The sequence below is a fragment of the Peromyscus eremicus genome, chromosome 9 (assembly GCF_949786415.1).
Source record: "Peromyscus eremicus chromosome 9, PerEre_H2_v1, whole genome shotgun sequence".
Lineage (NCBI taxonomy): Eukaryota > Metazoa > Chordata > Mammalia > Rodentia > Cricetidae > Peromyscus > Peromyscus eremicus.
In genome coordinates this window covers 56,331,083-56,348,867 of record NC_081425.1, presented here as the reverse complement: position 1 = coordinate 56,348,867, position 17,785 = coordinate 56,331,083, and the positions used below count along the sequence as shown (strand labels likewise).

At 44.2% G+C, this 17,785-nt stretch overlaps 1 protein-coding gene across 3 annotated transcripts in view; it reads right to left on the bottom strand.

Annotated features, from left to right (window-relative positions):
* The window catches only part of Elp3 (elongator acetyltransferase complex subunit 3), a 68,780-nt gene that overhangs the window by 50,108 nt on the left and 887 nt on the right, over positions 1-17,785 (bottom strand). For all 3 annotated transcript variants that reach the window (XM_059273453.1, XM_059273455.1, XM_059273454.1), the window contains exons 2-7: positions 14,565-14,664; positions 9,032-9,170; positions 5,845-5,915; positions 5,181-5,244; positions 3,518-3,586; positions 878-1,032 (exon numbers count right to left, since the gene is read on the bottom strand). In XM_059273453.1, the coding sequence (XP_059129436.1) occupies positions 878-1,032; positions 3,518-3,586; positions 5,181-5,244; positions 5,845-5,915; positions 9,032-9,170; positions 14,565-14,664 (598 nt within the window). The remainder of the gene's footprint in view (positions 1-877; positions 1,033-3,517; positions 3,587-5,180; positions 5,245-5,844; positions 5,916-9,031; positions 9,171-14,564; positions 14,665-17,785) is intronic.

Here is a 17,785-nt window from a genome sequence, read left to right as displayed (position 1 = left end):
GAGAATGAGAGAGAGAATGGGAGAGTGAGTATGAGTGAGAGAGAAGAAGAAAATGACTTTCCCCGGGGTCAGAAGATTGTTCAAGGTTCCTGAATAAACTGCTTAGAGAAGAGCCTGGCGTCGCGTCTTCCTTGCTGGTTGAGGCAGACGCGACAGCCCATGTTCAGCCTTTCAATGTCACCTGAGGACATTCCCTTGCTCACTGGAGTATAACCCAGTCATCTGTGGAAAAAGCTGTTTCCCTTCTCAATGTCCCCATTCTGCCCTTTCTTTTTTTTTTTCTTTGAGACAGGATTTCTCTGTGTAGTTTTGGAGCCTGTCCTGGATCTTGCTCTGTAGACCAGGCTGGCCTCGAACTCCGCCTGCCTCTGCCTCCCAAGTGCTGGGATTAAAGGTGTGTGCCACCACTGCCTGGTCTCATTCTGTCCTTCTAAGGAAGGTCTCAGACTCGTCTTCCTACAACAGGTCTCTGTCAAAGCAATCAATCTCTTTCCATCACAACCTTTACTCTGTCACTGATATAAAAGGACAGTACCAGTAGAACACAGTTCCATCTTGTTCACTATGTTGTGCCCAGTGCCTCTAACTGCATAGATGGTGTGGTGGTTTGTACAGGGATGGCCCCCGAGAGCTCATATATTTGAATGCTTGGTCACCAGGAAGTGGAACTTGGAAAGGATTAGACTGATTAGGAGGTGTGGCTCCATGAAAATAATCCCATTCCCCCTGCCCCAACACACACACACACACACACACAAAGAAAGAGTACAAGAAGTTCAGAATATATACACAGAACAGATCAAATCCCCACAGGCAGCTGCTAGGAGGATGAAGAAACAGACAATTGTTCAGAGAGTGAGAAAATAGGGCTTCTTACTTGATTGCCTCGTAAATATTGTTTGAAGTGTGGCCTGATAAAGCATCATGCAAATTTCGGATAAAAAAATCTCTGTATTCTTCCGGAAGGGCCATGAATGTTCCACCCATCACGATGAACTCCACCTTATCCACAGTGTGACCAATCTGCTTTAACTGGAAGAAATACACATTTGTCAGAGCATTATGCAGAATTTCCAATTTCATTTCATAGTCCCACTAGCACAGTTTATAATAAAACACATTTTGCTAATTCTGTATGTTTAAAAAAAAAGAAATGTCTGAAAGAAAAACAATTCCTGCTCAAAAAAGATGGGAGAGTGAGAATTAAAACTAAAGCAGAAATCAGACTGCAGTGTTGACAGTTAAGTAGGACCTTAACAACAGGAAGAGTTTAAGACATATATAACAGAAAACACAGAATATAATACATAAAAAAATCAACATAATGTAGTATCAAATACTGCCAAAATTTACTATCATATGTTTTATGTCTGACTTCAGGGTAAACACACACAGTTGTGAGTGCCGCATAACCTGGACTTAGTGCACAGGGAGAAAGATGAATACTAGATTAGAGTGAGACTTCAGAATGCAATTGAAAGCTGATTGTGGGAACAGGCCCTCAAGCTGCTCCCGGAAAACCAAATACATAACTGACTGCCTCAAAATGAAATAAGCCATCTCCTCTACTTCCGGGCAGAATGGCACAACCATCCACCATGCCAGCTACAAGAAGCCAGGATCAAATACCTAATTAAGAACTAGAATGAACCACGTAGTGACTATCTCTAGGGAACCTTTTAAACAGAGTTGTTTCTGCAAGTAGCAAATAGCAAATGCTCTTACTGTGCCTGTGTATGTGAGTGAGCATGCGTATGCCTTCCCATCAACACCAGGAGTACTCCTCTGTCCATGGCTGCATATAAGGGGTAATATCAAAACTGTCCCAGTAGCATATACAAAAACTCCTGCTAGGACCCCAAGCCAAACTCCACGTCACCTCCAGAGGTGGAGACCCAACCCACTGTCACTATGTCACTGTTTCCCAGATGACTCTGCTGCACTTACAGTTAGAAAAGAATGGCTATTCTGTGTGACTATCCCAATGTCTAAAGCTAAGTTCTTCAAACATTTTTAGTAAATATAAACATTTCATACTCTGTTAAAACAGTTTTCTATCTTGTGATGACTATTTTTAGTTGTCAATTTGACTACATCCAGAATTAACTGAAACCCAAATGACTGAGTATACCTGTGAGGGTTTTTTTTTTTCTTAATTAAATCATCCAAAGTAGAAGACCTACTTTGGGATCTTTGAGGTGGGAAGATCTGTGGGCCTTCTGCCAGAGGCCTCTATAAAGGACATGGGAGAAGAAAGCTCTCTCTCTCTTTGCCTGCTTGCTCTTGCTCTTGCTCTCAAGTCCATTCCATATTAGCTTCAGAGCCTACTTCTCTGGGGTTTCCCATATACTGAAGACCAGCTGAGACATCCAGCCTCAGGGTTTGAACTACTAAATTCTTAGATCTTCCCTTCATAGGCAGCTATTGTTGGATTAGCTGGACCACAGCCTGTAAGTCATTCTAATAAATCCCCTTTCCATGTTCTGCTAGAGAACCCTGACTAATACTCATCTTTTTTTTGGTTTTTCGAGACAGGGTTTCTCTGTGTAGCTTCGTGCCTTTCCTGGAACTTGCTTTGTAGCCCAGGCTGGCCTCGAACTCACAGAGATCCTCCTGCCTCTGCCTCCCGAGTGCTGGGATTAAAGGCGTGAGCCACCACTGCCAGGCCTAATACTCATCTTAAACGAGTTACATACCATGCCTGAAAACAAAAACACGAGGTCAAAGTCAGTTCAGAACACGTTTTCCCAAGCTATGTGGGCTCCCCAGGTGGGGTCCTCTCCTACTGTGAACACTTCTGCCCTACACATGCCTGGGTGACAGCAAAGTGATCATCAGAACTGGGTGGTGTTCTATAATAAATAGACACAGAAACCCAGAAGCAACTTATGTACTAGACACTCCTTTCTATTTTTAGATCTTCTATTTAATCTTACCATGTTAATTACTGTAACAACTACAGATGGTACTTACATTTTAACACTTGCAAAATATGTTTAGATTCCTTGAGAAGTTCAAGATCACCTACATAGTAGTAGCTTTTAACCAGTTATGTTAATGTATTATTTATATGTAATAAAAATCCACCCCCTTTAAGACAAAATTCGGGAGTTGTGATGGAGTTATACACCACCACAGTAAAGGCACAGAACAAGTCCACAAGACCCAAATAGCTACTCACACCACTTTGTTGTGAACTGCCTGTTCTCACTGAGCAAGCCTGTCATACTTCTTCACCGGGCTCTGGATGCTGAAGTTCAAGCCCTTGTTGGCTGTTAAAGAACTTTTACACACTTTCCTAAGTGACTTCCTTCAAACTGAAAGGAGTACAAAGAATATAAAACCCTTAAAGGAGACAATGGTATCTAAGGAGTGTAAGTCTGACGACACACAGCGCTGAAAGTCTCTCCTTCAGATGGGCAAAAACCATGCTCTTCTTGTCTTCACAATGACGTCAAATCAAGCAATGGTGCGGCAATCTTTGAAGCATAAAAACCAATTAAAAAAGCCTCTTTACCTGCTCTATCCGGTGTCTTGTCTGCAGATAAGGGTCATATCTAGCACGGATAGCTCGCATGGAAGTTGGCTAAGTAAATAAGAAAAAACATATCGTGTTATAGCCATATCAAATTAAAGAAAATACTGAAGGAGTGAAGGGCTGTATTAAAATTAAATTGCTCCAAGGTTTTAAACACTAAAACCACACCTCATATCCCACCTTCCTTTCTCAGTTTTAGCAAGGTTCAGAACATCAGGCCAGTCGAGTGTACCTCAACAGCAGGGAATCTTAAATTTTCCTCCCATTTAAGCTTCCTACCTGAGTCATGCGTGCATTTGCATCCATAAATCCTTCCCAATACCTCAATCAGAGAAGTCTAACCTATTTATAAGAATAATTCAAATTTTTGATACTTTTCTGGTCCAAATTCATTTTGAATTTGATGCTGGGATCCAGGGAGCTTGCATTTCCATGTTTAATTTACCTAGGTAACAGAATGGGTCATATTCACCTTCTGTGGAACTATGATGGCATCTAAAGTGGAGGTGCACACACAGATGGGCACACATACTCAAGAGAGTCATGTAGCAGAATGATCTGTGAACAAGGTCCTTATAATCACACATGGTTTCTAATGGCTCAGCAAATGGTCTTGATGCCACTGCCATACTGAACACTCTACCATGACGAAGCAGTTTCCTGGCATAAAACGTTCTCCAATGAGCTTCTTTTTTGCAGCAGGTGAAAACTATTACAGAGATCCACAACTGGTCAGAACACAGAAGTGACAGTGAGTGCCCAACGCCAGATGATACATCCACAGCACAACCTCTATACCAAAGGCTCAGGGAGAGGTGGGCAGAAGACCAGACCGTGTCTTCTAGACATGACAGGGATAATACACTCGTGAGATCCCAACAAATGACTGTCTGAACAAGATCTGCACAGTGACATCACCAGCTGGCATGCCAACGTGAAAGGGGGGATGTCCTAAGGCCCTACCACTAGATAGTGAGCTACAGGCAATCAACGGTGCTGAGAGAGGGAGAGTCAGTTTTCTCCAGGGACGAGCCCTCTGATAGATTATCTAATTCCCAATGGTCAGCTCTAAACACGTGAAGTCCTTGTGGTTAGGAGGTTGAGAAAAGAATACTATGAAAAGGGTGAAGCCAATCTGAGTTACAATGAGACATGTCTAAAAAAAAAAACCCACATACATATGTATATAAAAATAAATGTGGGGCAAGGTGCCAAACAGTGTTTTGACACTATTACTTAACATGTAAAAAAAAAAAAGGGGGGGGGGTAAGAAATTTGGAGCATGGAAAATACAGGTCAGAGTAGCTGTTCACTAAGTGTGTCCCTGCAGTTCTTTAAGCCTCTATACCTCGAATTCCTCGCTGTAAAACTGAGATAATCATAGCATCTACCTTCCAAATACTGCTGGAGGCTTGTAGTGGCAAAGCACTTGGGACAGTGGGTGGAAATAATGGCACAAAATGCTCATGTTGGCATTTCTCCAGTGGCTTGGCACACATGTGGCACTCAAAGACACACAGCACAAATGTTTGGCAAAAAGCTTTCTAGTCAGGAAAAAAGCCCAAGCGTCTAAGAATGTCAGTACTTGTCACATCACACTCTGGATTGTAGCACTCTGTCAGGACCAAGTCAAAGGCTTTACCTCATAGCCCGTGTAAGACTGGGTGGAGTACTCAAAATCTGAGTCAGGTCCTCCAGGGCAGTATCTGGACACAACGACAGAACAGGGAGGGCAGGTGAGGAGCTGAGTCCAGCAGAGTCCTGCCGTCAATTCAACAGCAGTCCACCCGCACAGCACTGCTTACCAACGAGCAAACAAGACAGTGAGTCAAGGAACATGACAACACCTGTGTCCAGAACACTGCAGGCACACACCTTACAGGCTTAATGTGGGAGCCCAGCTGTCTAGTTTGGATGATTCTGTGCTTTCCTGGGACCCATTTAAGCTTCCTACCTGAGTCATGCATGCACTTGCATCCATAAATTCTTCCCAATACCTCAATCAGAGAAGTCTAACCTATTTATAAGAATAATTTAATTTTTTGATACTTTTCTGGTCCAAATTCATTTTGAATCTGATGCTGGGATCCAGGGAGCTTGCATTTCCATGTTTAATTTACCTAGGTAATAGGTAAATGAGAATTTCAGCACTGCAGCACCGTCTGTTCCATTTCCAAAGTTCTGCAACACCTTACCAAAGATGTTCAGTCAACATCTTAGTATCACCAGCCTGTACTGGCCAGGGCATGAGGGATTCTACCTATTAGTTTAAGAAACACATATCAACTTATCAAAATCATACTTACACACATATATTCCCTGTGAAGCTGATGTGTGGACATCTGTGGGGTTTGCACATCACAGCCACAACAGCAATCTATAAAAGAAAGATTAATCAAAAAGCTATCATTGAAAAGTGAACACAATTCTACAGAGTGGTTACCTTAAGAGTGTGGGGGGGTGCAACTGGAGTGGCACACAAGGGTCTTCAAGATATGAAAAGGGGAAAGACTGACGTGATCTGAAAAGAAACCTGAGTATCTCCCTCAAGACACGGATGGTGCTATCCCCTTAAACCGTGTTCTTTGATACTGATAATATTTAGAACGTTTATATGAATTGCATATATGAGCTTTGTATTTGGTTTTATGGTAAGTACAGAATAAGGAACTATTACTATTAATTTGTGGTGCCGGAGACTGCATCCAGGGTCTTGAGCATTCTACCACTGAGCTGTAAGCCCAGCCCTGGGAATTAATTTTTAAGGTCATGGTGATTCTTATTCTCTAATTACTTTGCTAAAATAGCCAACAAAGGTCGTTTTATATAATATTATAAATAAACCTAATCACTACTATTCAAATTCCATGGACACTAGATTTCAATCTATAGCAGGAGTAGGAAGTCAGGGACCTGACTATGGTGGTATTTTATTTGTACTGAAATGTGATTTTAATTGTATGTTAATAAATAAAGTTGCCCGGGGGTCAGAGCTATTAGCGCCATAGCAAGAGCGTGGCGGTGGTGGCGCATGCCTTTTAATCCCAGCACTTGGTAGACAGAGCTAGGTAGATTTCTGTGTGTTCAAGGATACATCCAGCATTGGAGACACACGCCTTTAATCTCAGTACCAACCATAGAAGACCTGGAAGTCTCCACAGACAGGCAGTGACAAGGCAGTCATGAGTTTGAGTTTACAACCAATGAGAAGGCAGAACAGCTAGACTATATAAAGACATACACACAGGAAAGTAGGTCCCTTTTGGAGAGCTCTCTTGGCTGAAGAGGATCGCTGAAGCAGGAAGGGTGAGGATCTTAGCTCTGACCTCTTGGCTTTTTTCTCTGAATCAGCTCTGTGTTTCTTATTTAATAAGACGGTTGGTTACGTCTACACCTGACTGATCCAGAGAGTCTATGTGCAAAAACTCAGAGCACCAGACAGAGTCCAGGCTGGGTGGGGAAAGTGCTTCTTGAGAAAAGGGCTGGCAGCAGAGATTTTAAGGCTATTAAGATATTAACACGGCCGGGTGGTGGTGGCACACGCCTTTAATCCCAGCACTGGGAGGCAGAGGCAGGTGGATCTCTGTGAGTTCGAGGCCAGCCTGGGCTACAGAGTGAGTTCCAGGAAAGGGGCAAAGCTACACAGAGAAACCCTGTATCGGAAAAAAAAAAGATATTAACATGGGAGGTAGGTGACCCAATAGAGCCACACTAAGGCTAGATTTCTTATGGACAAAGAGGAAGTTGTATATGCAACAGAGAGAACCAGAATGAAGCCCAGGGCTGAAGAAACTGGAGTACTGATCTCCAAATACAGTTGTTGACAGGTCAAGACACCTCAAAACAGATGGACGTGTGTTTATGTAAGTACACACGTGTGCAGATTACCAAAGCAGCATTAGTTAAACCAAACTGAAAACATGCTAGGAAATGACCAGCTGACAATCTTCGGTGTGAAGATAATGAAATCAAGGAAAGACAGGACAGGTGTGCTCTGAGGAGTCATGGCAACCAGGTGCAGCAGGGATTCTGAACTGAGATGTCATTGAGACAGTGGGTGTGACGAAAGGGCAGCAAGGGACACAAGTGAAATTCCCAGGTCTCCATTTTTATTTTTTAAGAGTTTGTGTGTGGTACAAGCACTTGTTAGTAACGTATGTGCATCAGAACTGACGGCATCAGACTTGATAGCACATTGTATGTTAAAATTGTGGGGTTTAACTGTCCATAAATGTCAGAATCCAGAAGACCAGGCCACTAAAGTAGCCATATCACATCTTGATCCAGACAGGAAACCAGAAATGCTGGGTCACATCAGGAACATGGACTTCAACTCTGGAACCCCTTTCCAACAGATCCTGATCCTGATTCTGCCCATTTTCCCTGGCCTCACACATCAGCGTTTAGGACTTAGAGCTTCAATCCCAATTCAGCCCCTTACTGCTTCACAGAGATTGGAACCAGAGTGTCCAATATGGCCTTATTTTTCTGAACTACTGTGCATGCTGTATCTAGACCAACTCTCTGAAAATCTGTCCTGCTCACATCACCACCCTGCACAGACCCCTGAAATGGTTTCTTGTTATTTGGTTTCTTTGCCAGTTGTACATGACTGTTTACAAGCTAATCCTAAACAAGCCCCCCTTCCCCCTTTCTCAAATGAACAAAATGCAAGTTCAAGGCCAGCGTGGCCTATATAGTGAAACTGTCTCAAAAAGAAAATCATCAGTCAAATGAACTCTGAGTTCCCTCCGCCAGTCTGTTGCACTCCCTGTCTGCTAATGCCATGCCCTTCATGCCCCTCCTACCTCTGTGCTTTCTTTCCTATTCCTTTCTTGCTCCCAGCACCCTCTGAGGCTGATCCCCTGTCCCCTGCCCGATCATACAAGCATACTCACAGGTCACGAAAGTGCCATGCTTTCTGCTGGGGCTTTACTTCTTCCTTTTGCTGGGGGGAACCCCAATCTCTGGACACCCACTGTGTTCCCTATTAAGAGATTTACTCCATAATCACCATATATAAAACTACCCTGCTGGGCCTGGAGAGATATCTCAGTGGATCAGAGCACTGGCTTCCAGAGAACCTGGGTTCGATCCCCAGCACCCATATGACAACTCATACCTCCAAGGGATCTGACACCCTCACACATATATGCAGGCAAAACATCAATGCACATAAAATAAAAAGAAATAAATTAAAAAAAAATACCCTACCCTGCACCACTATCTGCACTTTAGAAGTACCAACTGGAAACTATCAGCATAAGAGGGTCACCTTTGTCACACTGTTAAATGACCAAGCCTCGACCTTTAAGACACTACAAAAACATGTGCTCCTTTAAGCACTCTGGCTGGCTTGCTTCCTCCTCGGCCCTCTGAGCACCGTGTGCAGACCTCCTTCACTCAAGCACACAGCATGGCAGACTTCAGGAGTGTGGACTCCCCACCTCAGCCTGGCTACCTCCACCACTACTCACCAGGGCAGTCACTCACCCCACTGGCAGTCCTGACGGGTTTTGCCTTTAGCTTCGGAACCAAGACCTTCCGATAGCGAGAAGGGACTGCAGCGATGATATCCACCAGGCGGGGCTGGGAAGAAAGGCCATACTTGGCAGCTGTCTTGGTTTTGACCCTGAAAGCAAAGCATTCACTGTTATCAGGATCACAGCTTTTCAGCACAAGCTACTAAAAGGATGATGGGTACACAACATCATTAACATCTGCCACTCCTCTACCCTTCACCAAGTGACGGGAGCAGCTTAACAATCTGTAAACATTAAGGAGATAAAGGACAAAATCTGTTAGTAACCTCCTTGTTTTTCTTAACCCCAAACGCCCAGAGGTAAAATAGGACAGTGGGGGCCCAGTTAAGGTCTCTTTCCCAACCGCACCCCAGCTTCCACCCTAAAGAACTATCCTGACCCTACCTACCTCTTCTCAGCCTCACTACAGACATTTGGAACTGTGTGTGGAAGACTGTCTATAGACATTGCCATGTGTCCCCTGAGAAGAAATCACCCTGATCAAGAACTACTTTCTTGGATAAAATATAATATACAAAAGCAACAGCGACACAAATCAAAAACCAGAACACAAATTCTAGGATCTACCTCAACTACTGAAAAACAAAAAACAAAACAAAAAACTCTCCATGTCCCCTCCTGACTATGACCCTATCTGTAACCCCAAGAGCATTCTTCACTCAAATAATTACTTTAATTCCTAAACCCCTCTCCCATTTGTCTTGCTACGCTCAGGTTAGCTTTGAACTCAAAATCCTATCTCTACCGCTGAATGCTGAGATTACAGGCGTGTGCCACCATGTCCAGTTTATTTCTTAATTTTCTCTACAATTTGACCAGCTTTCCCTTTCTTTGTGCCCACTAGCCAAATCCTACTGGTCACACTGTCTTCTAACTGACCTACCTAGAAATATCTGAATAGCTAGCACGCACAGGGGACTCCCCACATGTGTGGTATGTCAGATATCAGCCACAGTTCTTTCATGTGATGTGCTGTGGCTAAGCCCACACACATACCTACCACATGCAAAGGTTGCTTCCAGAATGCAGAAAGGACGTTAACACGTGCTGGGGAAGTTAGGGAGACGAAAACTCAGGTCTCAGGCAGCAGACACAGGGATGTCACTGAAGACATTGTAGGAAAAGCCATAGAGTAGAATTCTTTCACAGTCAGAAAAGGACAATTACTGACTCACTCCTTTAGCAAATGTTTTCTAAGCATGGTATTCAAAGAAGGGGCTGGGTACATGTGGTGAGATTTTGTTTGTATTCTAACAAATGAAACTTGCCTGAAGATCAGAGCACAGGGCCAGTCACTAGATTAAACACAGATGCCAGGCAGTGGTGGCACACACCTTTAATCCCAGCTCCTAGCACTTGGGATTTCATGCTTTTGCTCCCAGTATTTGGGAAGCATACACGCTATTAATCCCAGCACTAGGAAGGTGGAGACAGGACATGACATGGCTGGGCAGGGAAAGGCATATATGGCGGGAGGAGACAGGAACTCAGTTCTTTCGGCTGAGGACTCAAGGGCATTCAGTCTGAGGATTTGTGGAAACAGGATCTTCCCCTTTTGGCTGAGGAGTTGGTGAGGTGAGAAGTGGCTGTGGCTTGTTTCCTCTGATCTTTCAGTATTTACCCTGATATCTGGCTCCAAGTTTTTACTATAAGACAGATTAAGATTCATGCAACAGGTACAGGCACCTTAAGAAACAGAGAACTGGGTCTACAAGAAGTCACGGGGCCAGGCAGTGGTGGCGCACGCCTTTAACCCCAGTACTCACTTGGGAGGCAGAGTCAGGCAGATCTCTGTGAGTTTGAGGCCAGCCTGGTCTACAGAGTGAGATCCAGGACAGGCACCAAAAATATATATAAAGAGCAAATGCAGTAAAGGAAATGAGAAGCAGAGATGAAGGACCACTCATTCGAGGGTGTAACAAAGACCAAGGTGAACATGAACATGTGGAAGAGGTTCTATAGTAGAGACGGCTGGGATAAGATTAAGAGCAGCAACTGAGTGCTCCTGAGAAGTGCTTCCAAGCAGACGGGAGAAAAATGGGATGTGAAACAATGGCACAAAGCACTGGGCTTTGGGGGTTCAAAACCCCCACTCTGTGGATGACTGCTCACCCCGATGACTTACTTAACCTCGCTACTACTCAGACCACCCATCTGTCAGATGAGGATGACACCTGTACCTACCCCATACTGTTTTGATTTGTTTTTAAGTTTAATTTTGTCTTTTTTTTTTTTAAATACATGCGCACATGCCTATGTATATGTGTCACTGTGGCAGTGTAGAGGACAGAGGACAGCTTTGGGGAGGTGGTTTCCTCCATCCACTACACTTTTACCTACTAGACCATCCTGACGGTCCCTTGTGCTGGCTCATTTTAGGTCAATTTGACATAGGCTAGAGTTATCTGAGAGGAGGGAACCCCAGGTGAGAAAATGCCTCTGTAAGATTGGGCCACAGACAATCCTTAGGGTATTTTCTTAATTAGTGATTCTTAAGATGGCTGTTCCCAACCCCTTCTTTGAACACCATGCTTAGAAAGCATTTGCTAAAGGAGTAAGTGAGTCGGTAACTGTCCTCTTTTGGCTATGAAAGTATTCTACTCTATAGCTTTTCCTTTAGCTCATTATGGGTAGTGCCACCTCTGGGCTGGTGATCTGGGGTTCTTTAAGAAAGCAGGCTGCACACACCATGGGGAGCAAGTCAGTAAGCAGCACCCTTCCATGACCTCTGCATCAGCTGCTACCTCCAGGTTCCAGCTTGGAGTTCCCGCCTGACTTCCCTCAGTGATGAAGTGTGATCTGAGAGTTGAAAGATGAAATAATCCCTTTCCTCCATAAGTTGCTTTTGTCATGGTGTTTCATCATAACAACAGTAACCCAAACTAAGAAACTGGTACCAGGACAGTGGGATATTGCTGTGACAGACCTGACCATGTTGCTTTGGGGAGGATTGTGGAAGGACTTGGGAACTTTGGCCTAGAAAAGCCATTGAGTGTTGAGAGCTCAGTGGGCTGTTCTGTGGGAGCTTGGAAGATAAGAATGTTAAGAGCAGTGCAGATGATGGAGGTCTGGCTTGTGAAGTTTCAGAGGGAAGCAAAGACTACATAGCCATTTGTGTGACAAATATATGGTGTCTGGTCAGCTGGAGCTGAAAAAATCAGCTACTATTAATAAGAGACCAGAATCACTTAAGTTAAACCTTTGTTTTGTTGGGATAATGGATGCTGGTCAGCTGGAGCTGAAGAATCAGCTGTGATTAAGAAGAGACCAGCATCACTCAGGTAAAATCTTCTCGGAAGTGTTTCCTCAGAGTTAGAACGTGCAAACTGTGTTCAGAGGTGGCCAAGGTTGTACCTTGTGCTAGCAGCCAAACCTGGTCATGTGTCTCCCATGTAGCACAGGTGTTAAAGCCATGAAGGAATCATGGAGAGCAACTGAAGCTTGGCACTGCTGAGAAGCCATTGGTGAAGGTACACCCAGAATAGCAGTGGAGTCAAACCCCAGGACTGAAGGGGCCCTGGAGGGGTTATTGAAAAGTTGAGGTTTGGCACCATGAAGAGAGCTCAGGAGAGGCTACTGGTGAAAGTGCAGCCTAGCTGCAGTAGAAGACCCCGACATTTTGGAGACGCCAGTACCATGGGGTAACCACTAAGAACAGCAGCAGCTGTGAAGTGGAGCCAGCCAGAGCCCGGAAGACAAGCTGTGTATGTTGTAGAGGGCGGAGCTGGAGTGTGTGCTGCAGAGGGCGGAGCTGGAGAAGTGGGCCAAGTCCCTTGGGGGAGCCCAGAAGACCATGAGTGGATCCCAGACACGGGACATTGAATTAATTACATTGTAGGAGTTTGGTTTGCTTTGTTCGGATTGTGACTGTGCCTTGGTTCCTCCCTCTTGAAATAAAGAAGTATTTAACCTAATTTTGACTTCTTTTTTTTTTGGTTTTTCGAGACAGGGTTTCTCTGTGTAGCTTTTGCGCCTTTCCTGGAACTCGCTCTGTAGCCCAGGCTGGCCTTGAACTCACAGAGATCCGCCTGGCTCTGCCTCCCAAGTGCTGGGATTAAAGGCGTGCGCCACCACTGCCCAGCTTTAATTTTCATTTCTACAGGAGCCCACAGTTGAGAGACTTTGAACTTTTAAAGGGATTTTGGAAAGAGACTGAACTTTTTTTTTTTTTTTTTTTTTTGGCTTTTTCGAGACAGGGTTTCCCTGTGTAGCTTTGCGCCTTTCCTGGAACTCACTTTGTAGACCAGGCTGGTCTGGAACTCACAGAGATCCGCCTGCCTCTGTCTCCCAAGTGCTGGGATTAAAGGCGTGTGCCACCACCACTCGGCCGTGAACTTTTAATCTGTTTGAATTGTAAATTGAATTTGAAGTTATTTATGTTTTATATTGTGATATTAATATTAACGTGCCATCATGGGGATAAATGAGAAAGGAAAAGTTCTAACTGAAAAGTGTGTTTATGTGTCAAGTTGACAAGGGACCAGTTTTTGTGCTGGCTAGTTTTATGTCAACTTGACACAACCTAGTTATTGGAGCAGAAGGGGCCTCAATAGAGAAAATGCCTCCATAAGATCAAGCTGTACGCAAGCCTGTCGGGCATTTCCTTAATTAGTTATTGATGAGGGAGGGCCCAGCCTATTGCAGGTGGTACCATTCCTGGGCTGATAGCCTGGGTTCTATAAGAAACACTAAGCAAGCTGGGTGTTGGTGACGCATGCCTTTAATCCCAGCACTTGGGAGGCAGAGGCAGGCAGATCTCTGTGAGTTCGAGGCCAACCTGGGCTACAGAGTGAGTTCCAGGAAAGGCGCAAAGCTACACAGAGAAACCCTGTCTCGAAAAACCAAAAAAAAAAAAAAAAAAAAGATTGAGCAAGCCATGGGGAGCAAGCCAGTAAGCAGCGCTCCTTCATGGCCTCCACATCAGTTCCTGCCCTTCTGAGTTCCTGCCCTGACTTCCCTCACTGATAGATGGTTACCTGGAAGTATAAACCAAATAAACCCTTTCCTCCCCAAGTTTCTTTGGTCACGGAGTTTCGTCATAGCAATAGTAACACAAACTAAGACACCCCTCATTCAGCTTCTGAGAGGATTAATTCAGTTATTACCTGCAGTGCCCTCGTAACAGTGCCTGGGATACCGGGAGTGCCCAATGAAGGATGGAGGCAATTAGATTCAGAGACCGTGACTCAATTTTACCATGGGGAAGTATGGGACAGTACAAGGCAGAAAGCTGTGATTCTTAACCACTACACAGAAAGCAGGTATCGTTAGACCAGTTCACAGAATGACTCTCCTGCCAGGCACAGTGGGGCATGCCGGCAATTCTGCTGCTCGGAAGGCTTAGGCAAGAGGAACGGCTTGAGTTTGAGGAGAGCTTGGGCTACAGAGTGAGACCATATATTAGACAGACAGACAGACAGACAGACAGACAGCTTGTTCCCTAAGAACAAGACTGCAAGAGTGCCTCTTCCAGATGCACTTACTTATTTAGATCGATGTCTTTCCCCTGTTCATGGGCCTCAATCAGCTGCTTGATAACGTCTCCTATAGTCAGCATCATCAGCTCTGCAGGGCTGAGATCTCCTGCAAAGATGTTTCAACAACAGCGGAAAATCTCATCAACATTTTTTTACATTTATTCATTTGTATGTGTGCACATATGCAACACATGCACATACGTGTGCGCACACATGCAATTTTAAGTGTGCAGGACAGGAGTTGGTTCTTTCCTTCCACTACAGGGCTCCTGGCTTGTTGTCGGGCTTGGTGGAAAGTGCCCTTACCACAGAGCCATCTTGCCAGCCCTTGGTACAGGTTTAACAATCTCACTTAGTAATTTTCCTTCCAAAATCATCTGAAGAACAGCTCTAGGGGCATCTAGCTTCTAAAACAATTTCAAACATGCCAAATACATAACTCAAGAGCCGGAGACACTAAGTCTCTATTGTTCACAACCCAAACATATCTTTCATATTTCAATTAATGCCCCCCTCCAAAAAACAAACAAACAACCCCACCTTCATGTATGTGAAGCTCCCTAAAGAAGCACAAGACAGAGGATATTGCAGACAGACACAGAAAACAAAAAAGGAAGACGACTGTAGAAACAATCACGAACAAAAAGTACCTACCAATCCAGGGAAGGGCCAAAGGAACTAAATGCCCAGCCCTTCACTGCAGAGTAGCAATGATGAACACTGGCAAGTACATAGAGAACATTTAGATGCACTAATTCAATCAGGGTGAGGGAGGCAGAGCAGGAATTTGCCTGTCCCATAATGCACTAACTCAATCTTGGAACAGACTGAACAGACATCTGCCTGTTTCATAAAGATGTGTCCAAGGGCTTTTAGCTTTCTTCTCATTATATAGCTCAGGCTGACTTGAATTTGCTATTTGTCCAGAGAGGCCTTGAACTTACGATTCTTCTGCCTCAGCTGACCCAGTGCTGAGCTCATACAGCATGTACCTATTTGCTTGACCCATCTAAGGATCTAGTTGCATTTCTAAGATACTATCTGTAGATCTGCATGATCCTGTCTTGGCAGCCCCCCTTTCTCCACAGAAACAGGGGACGCTGACATGTCTGTCATATCATCTTACAGTCAACCACAAATGGCTCATCCAAGCATGGGCACCGATCCAAGCCGGGACAATCTCAGCTCTTTCTTTTAAGGGTCAGGAGAGCCCATCTTTTAACAGCTGACGACAGTGGTGTGGTATCTTAGCTTGGGTGATAGCAATAAATATGTCTCCTGCCAGCTGGTGTGAAAAAATAAAACAGTCATCATAGAAGTGTGGATAAGAAAGCCATGGAAGTTACTGAGACCTTTCATTTAGTCCCATTTGAAACTCACGATAACATTGTAAAGTTGGTATTGTTATCCTGTTTGATAGCTGTTAAAAAAAAAAATGGATCAAGCAAGTTAAGACATCATTGTAAACAGCAAGGTTAAATCTCAGGTCGCGGTTTTTTCACATACTGTGCACTGTGTACCACACTGACTTAATACAGCAAAGCTAACACATACAAAACAGCGAAAGCAAAGACCATGTACAGTCAAAGAGTAAACGCTTTCCCAGCACTTCTCAGTTCTACAAAGGTGCCTCAGAGGCCATGGAACAGAGGTGGACTTGGTGTATGGGGTGAGCAGAAAATGAGGCAGCATCCTGTCAGCTTGCATATTCATATTCTCATACCCCCATCTGTGTGCATGTGTGTTAGCCGTGATGTAGGTGCTGGGGTTTGAACCCGGGTCCTCTGGAAGAGTGCTCTTAACCGCTGAGCCACCTCTCCAGCCCGTGTGTGTGTGTGTGTGTGTGTGTGTGTGTGTGTGTGTGTGTGTGTGTTAAAACAATAGTAAGTCTGTATTCTTCTTTCTGTGTGTAAGACTTCTGCATAAGACTTCACTGAGGTGGCAGGAGGCTGAGCTGGTAAAAACAAAGATGTGAAAAACTACCGGGGAACATGCAGGATGAACCAATGCCAGGCCTAAGAACAACCTATTTTGGTGAAAGGAGATCTAACTTGAACACAGGCTGTCTAAACAGTTCAATAAGCAGACAGAACACTGGCCACTTAGGCAAAGGCATTAAAGGAAACAAACAGTAGATTATACATTCTACTGTATCATACATTCTCAGAGAATTATACATTCTCAACTCTGTAACTTAAAAAATGAAAGTAGTTTTTAAAGAAAGTGAGGTTATCAATATAAAGAATAAGTCGGAAAGGAAAAAAAAGATACATCAATTTAGATGCTAAACAAAAGGCTTTTGAACAGCACATTAAAAACCCATATGTGAAGACCTGAGTTCGAATCCCAGCACCCACGTTAAAAGCTAGGCATACCTACATTAATGCCTGTAAACCTAGAATGTGTGAAAGAGGGGGCCACAGAAGACGTGATACGGGATTACGGCAGGATTGCTGGGGCTTGCCGGGTGCCTAACTCCAAGTTTAGTGACAGATCTTGTCTCAAGGGAGTTAAGGTGGAGTGTGACAAAACTCCTCCTCTGGCCTATTCACCCAGCCACATGGATGCAAATACCACACACCTGTATACATCCAACAACAGTCTACAAGACTCAATGAAAACCTTTAACGCGACAAGCCCCAGTGTCTACAGATAAATCTCAGAAGACAGATGTGAGAGTCAACAAAAACAAATGTCCACAAAAGCAAAAACGGTAGAGGGAATGAGGGTAAATACACAAATTTAAGAGGTGATATCAAGTTGGTGACAGTTCAAGACAAAAAAGTGAAGTTGCAGCAATGTAAGATTAAATGAATCTAGTGCATGTTGTGTTTGATGTGACAAGGACATAGGACATGCTGTTTGGAAGGGAAATTCCAGTTAATGCCAAGAAGCAGTGACCATGTGTCATGGGATGCTTCTCGGGGTCACAAGTGCACCATGACCAGTCAGCTCCACGTACTAAGTATAAATTTAGATGACACAACTTCAAAATGATTGGTAAAGGCTCAATACCCAGCTATTATTCTGACATCCAACAAGTATTCTCTGACCAACTGCTCAAGGGCAGTACAGAGATAAGAGTGGAATGTACTACAAATACTTTTTAAAAAAATGCCTTTAATCCCAGCACTTGGGAGGCAGAGGCAGAGGCAGGCGCATCTCTGTGAGTTCGAGGCCAGCCTGGTCTACAAAGCGAGTTCCAGGAAAGGCGCAAAACTACACAG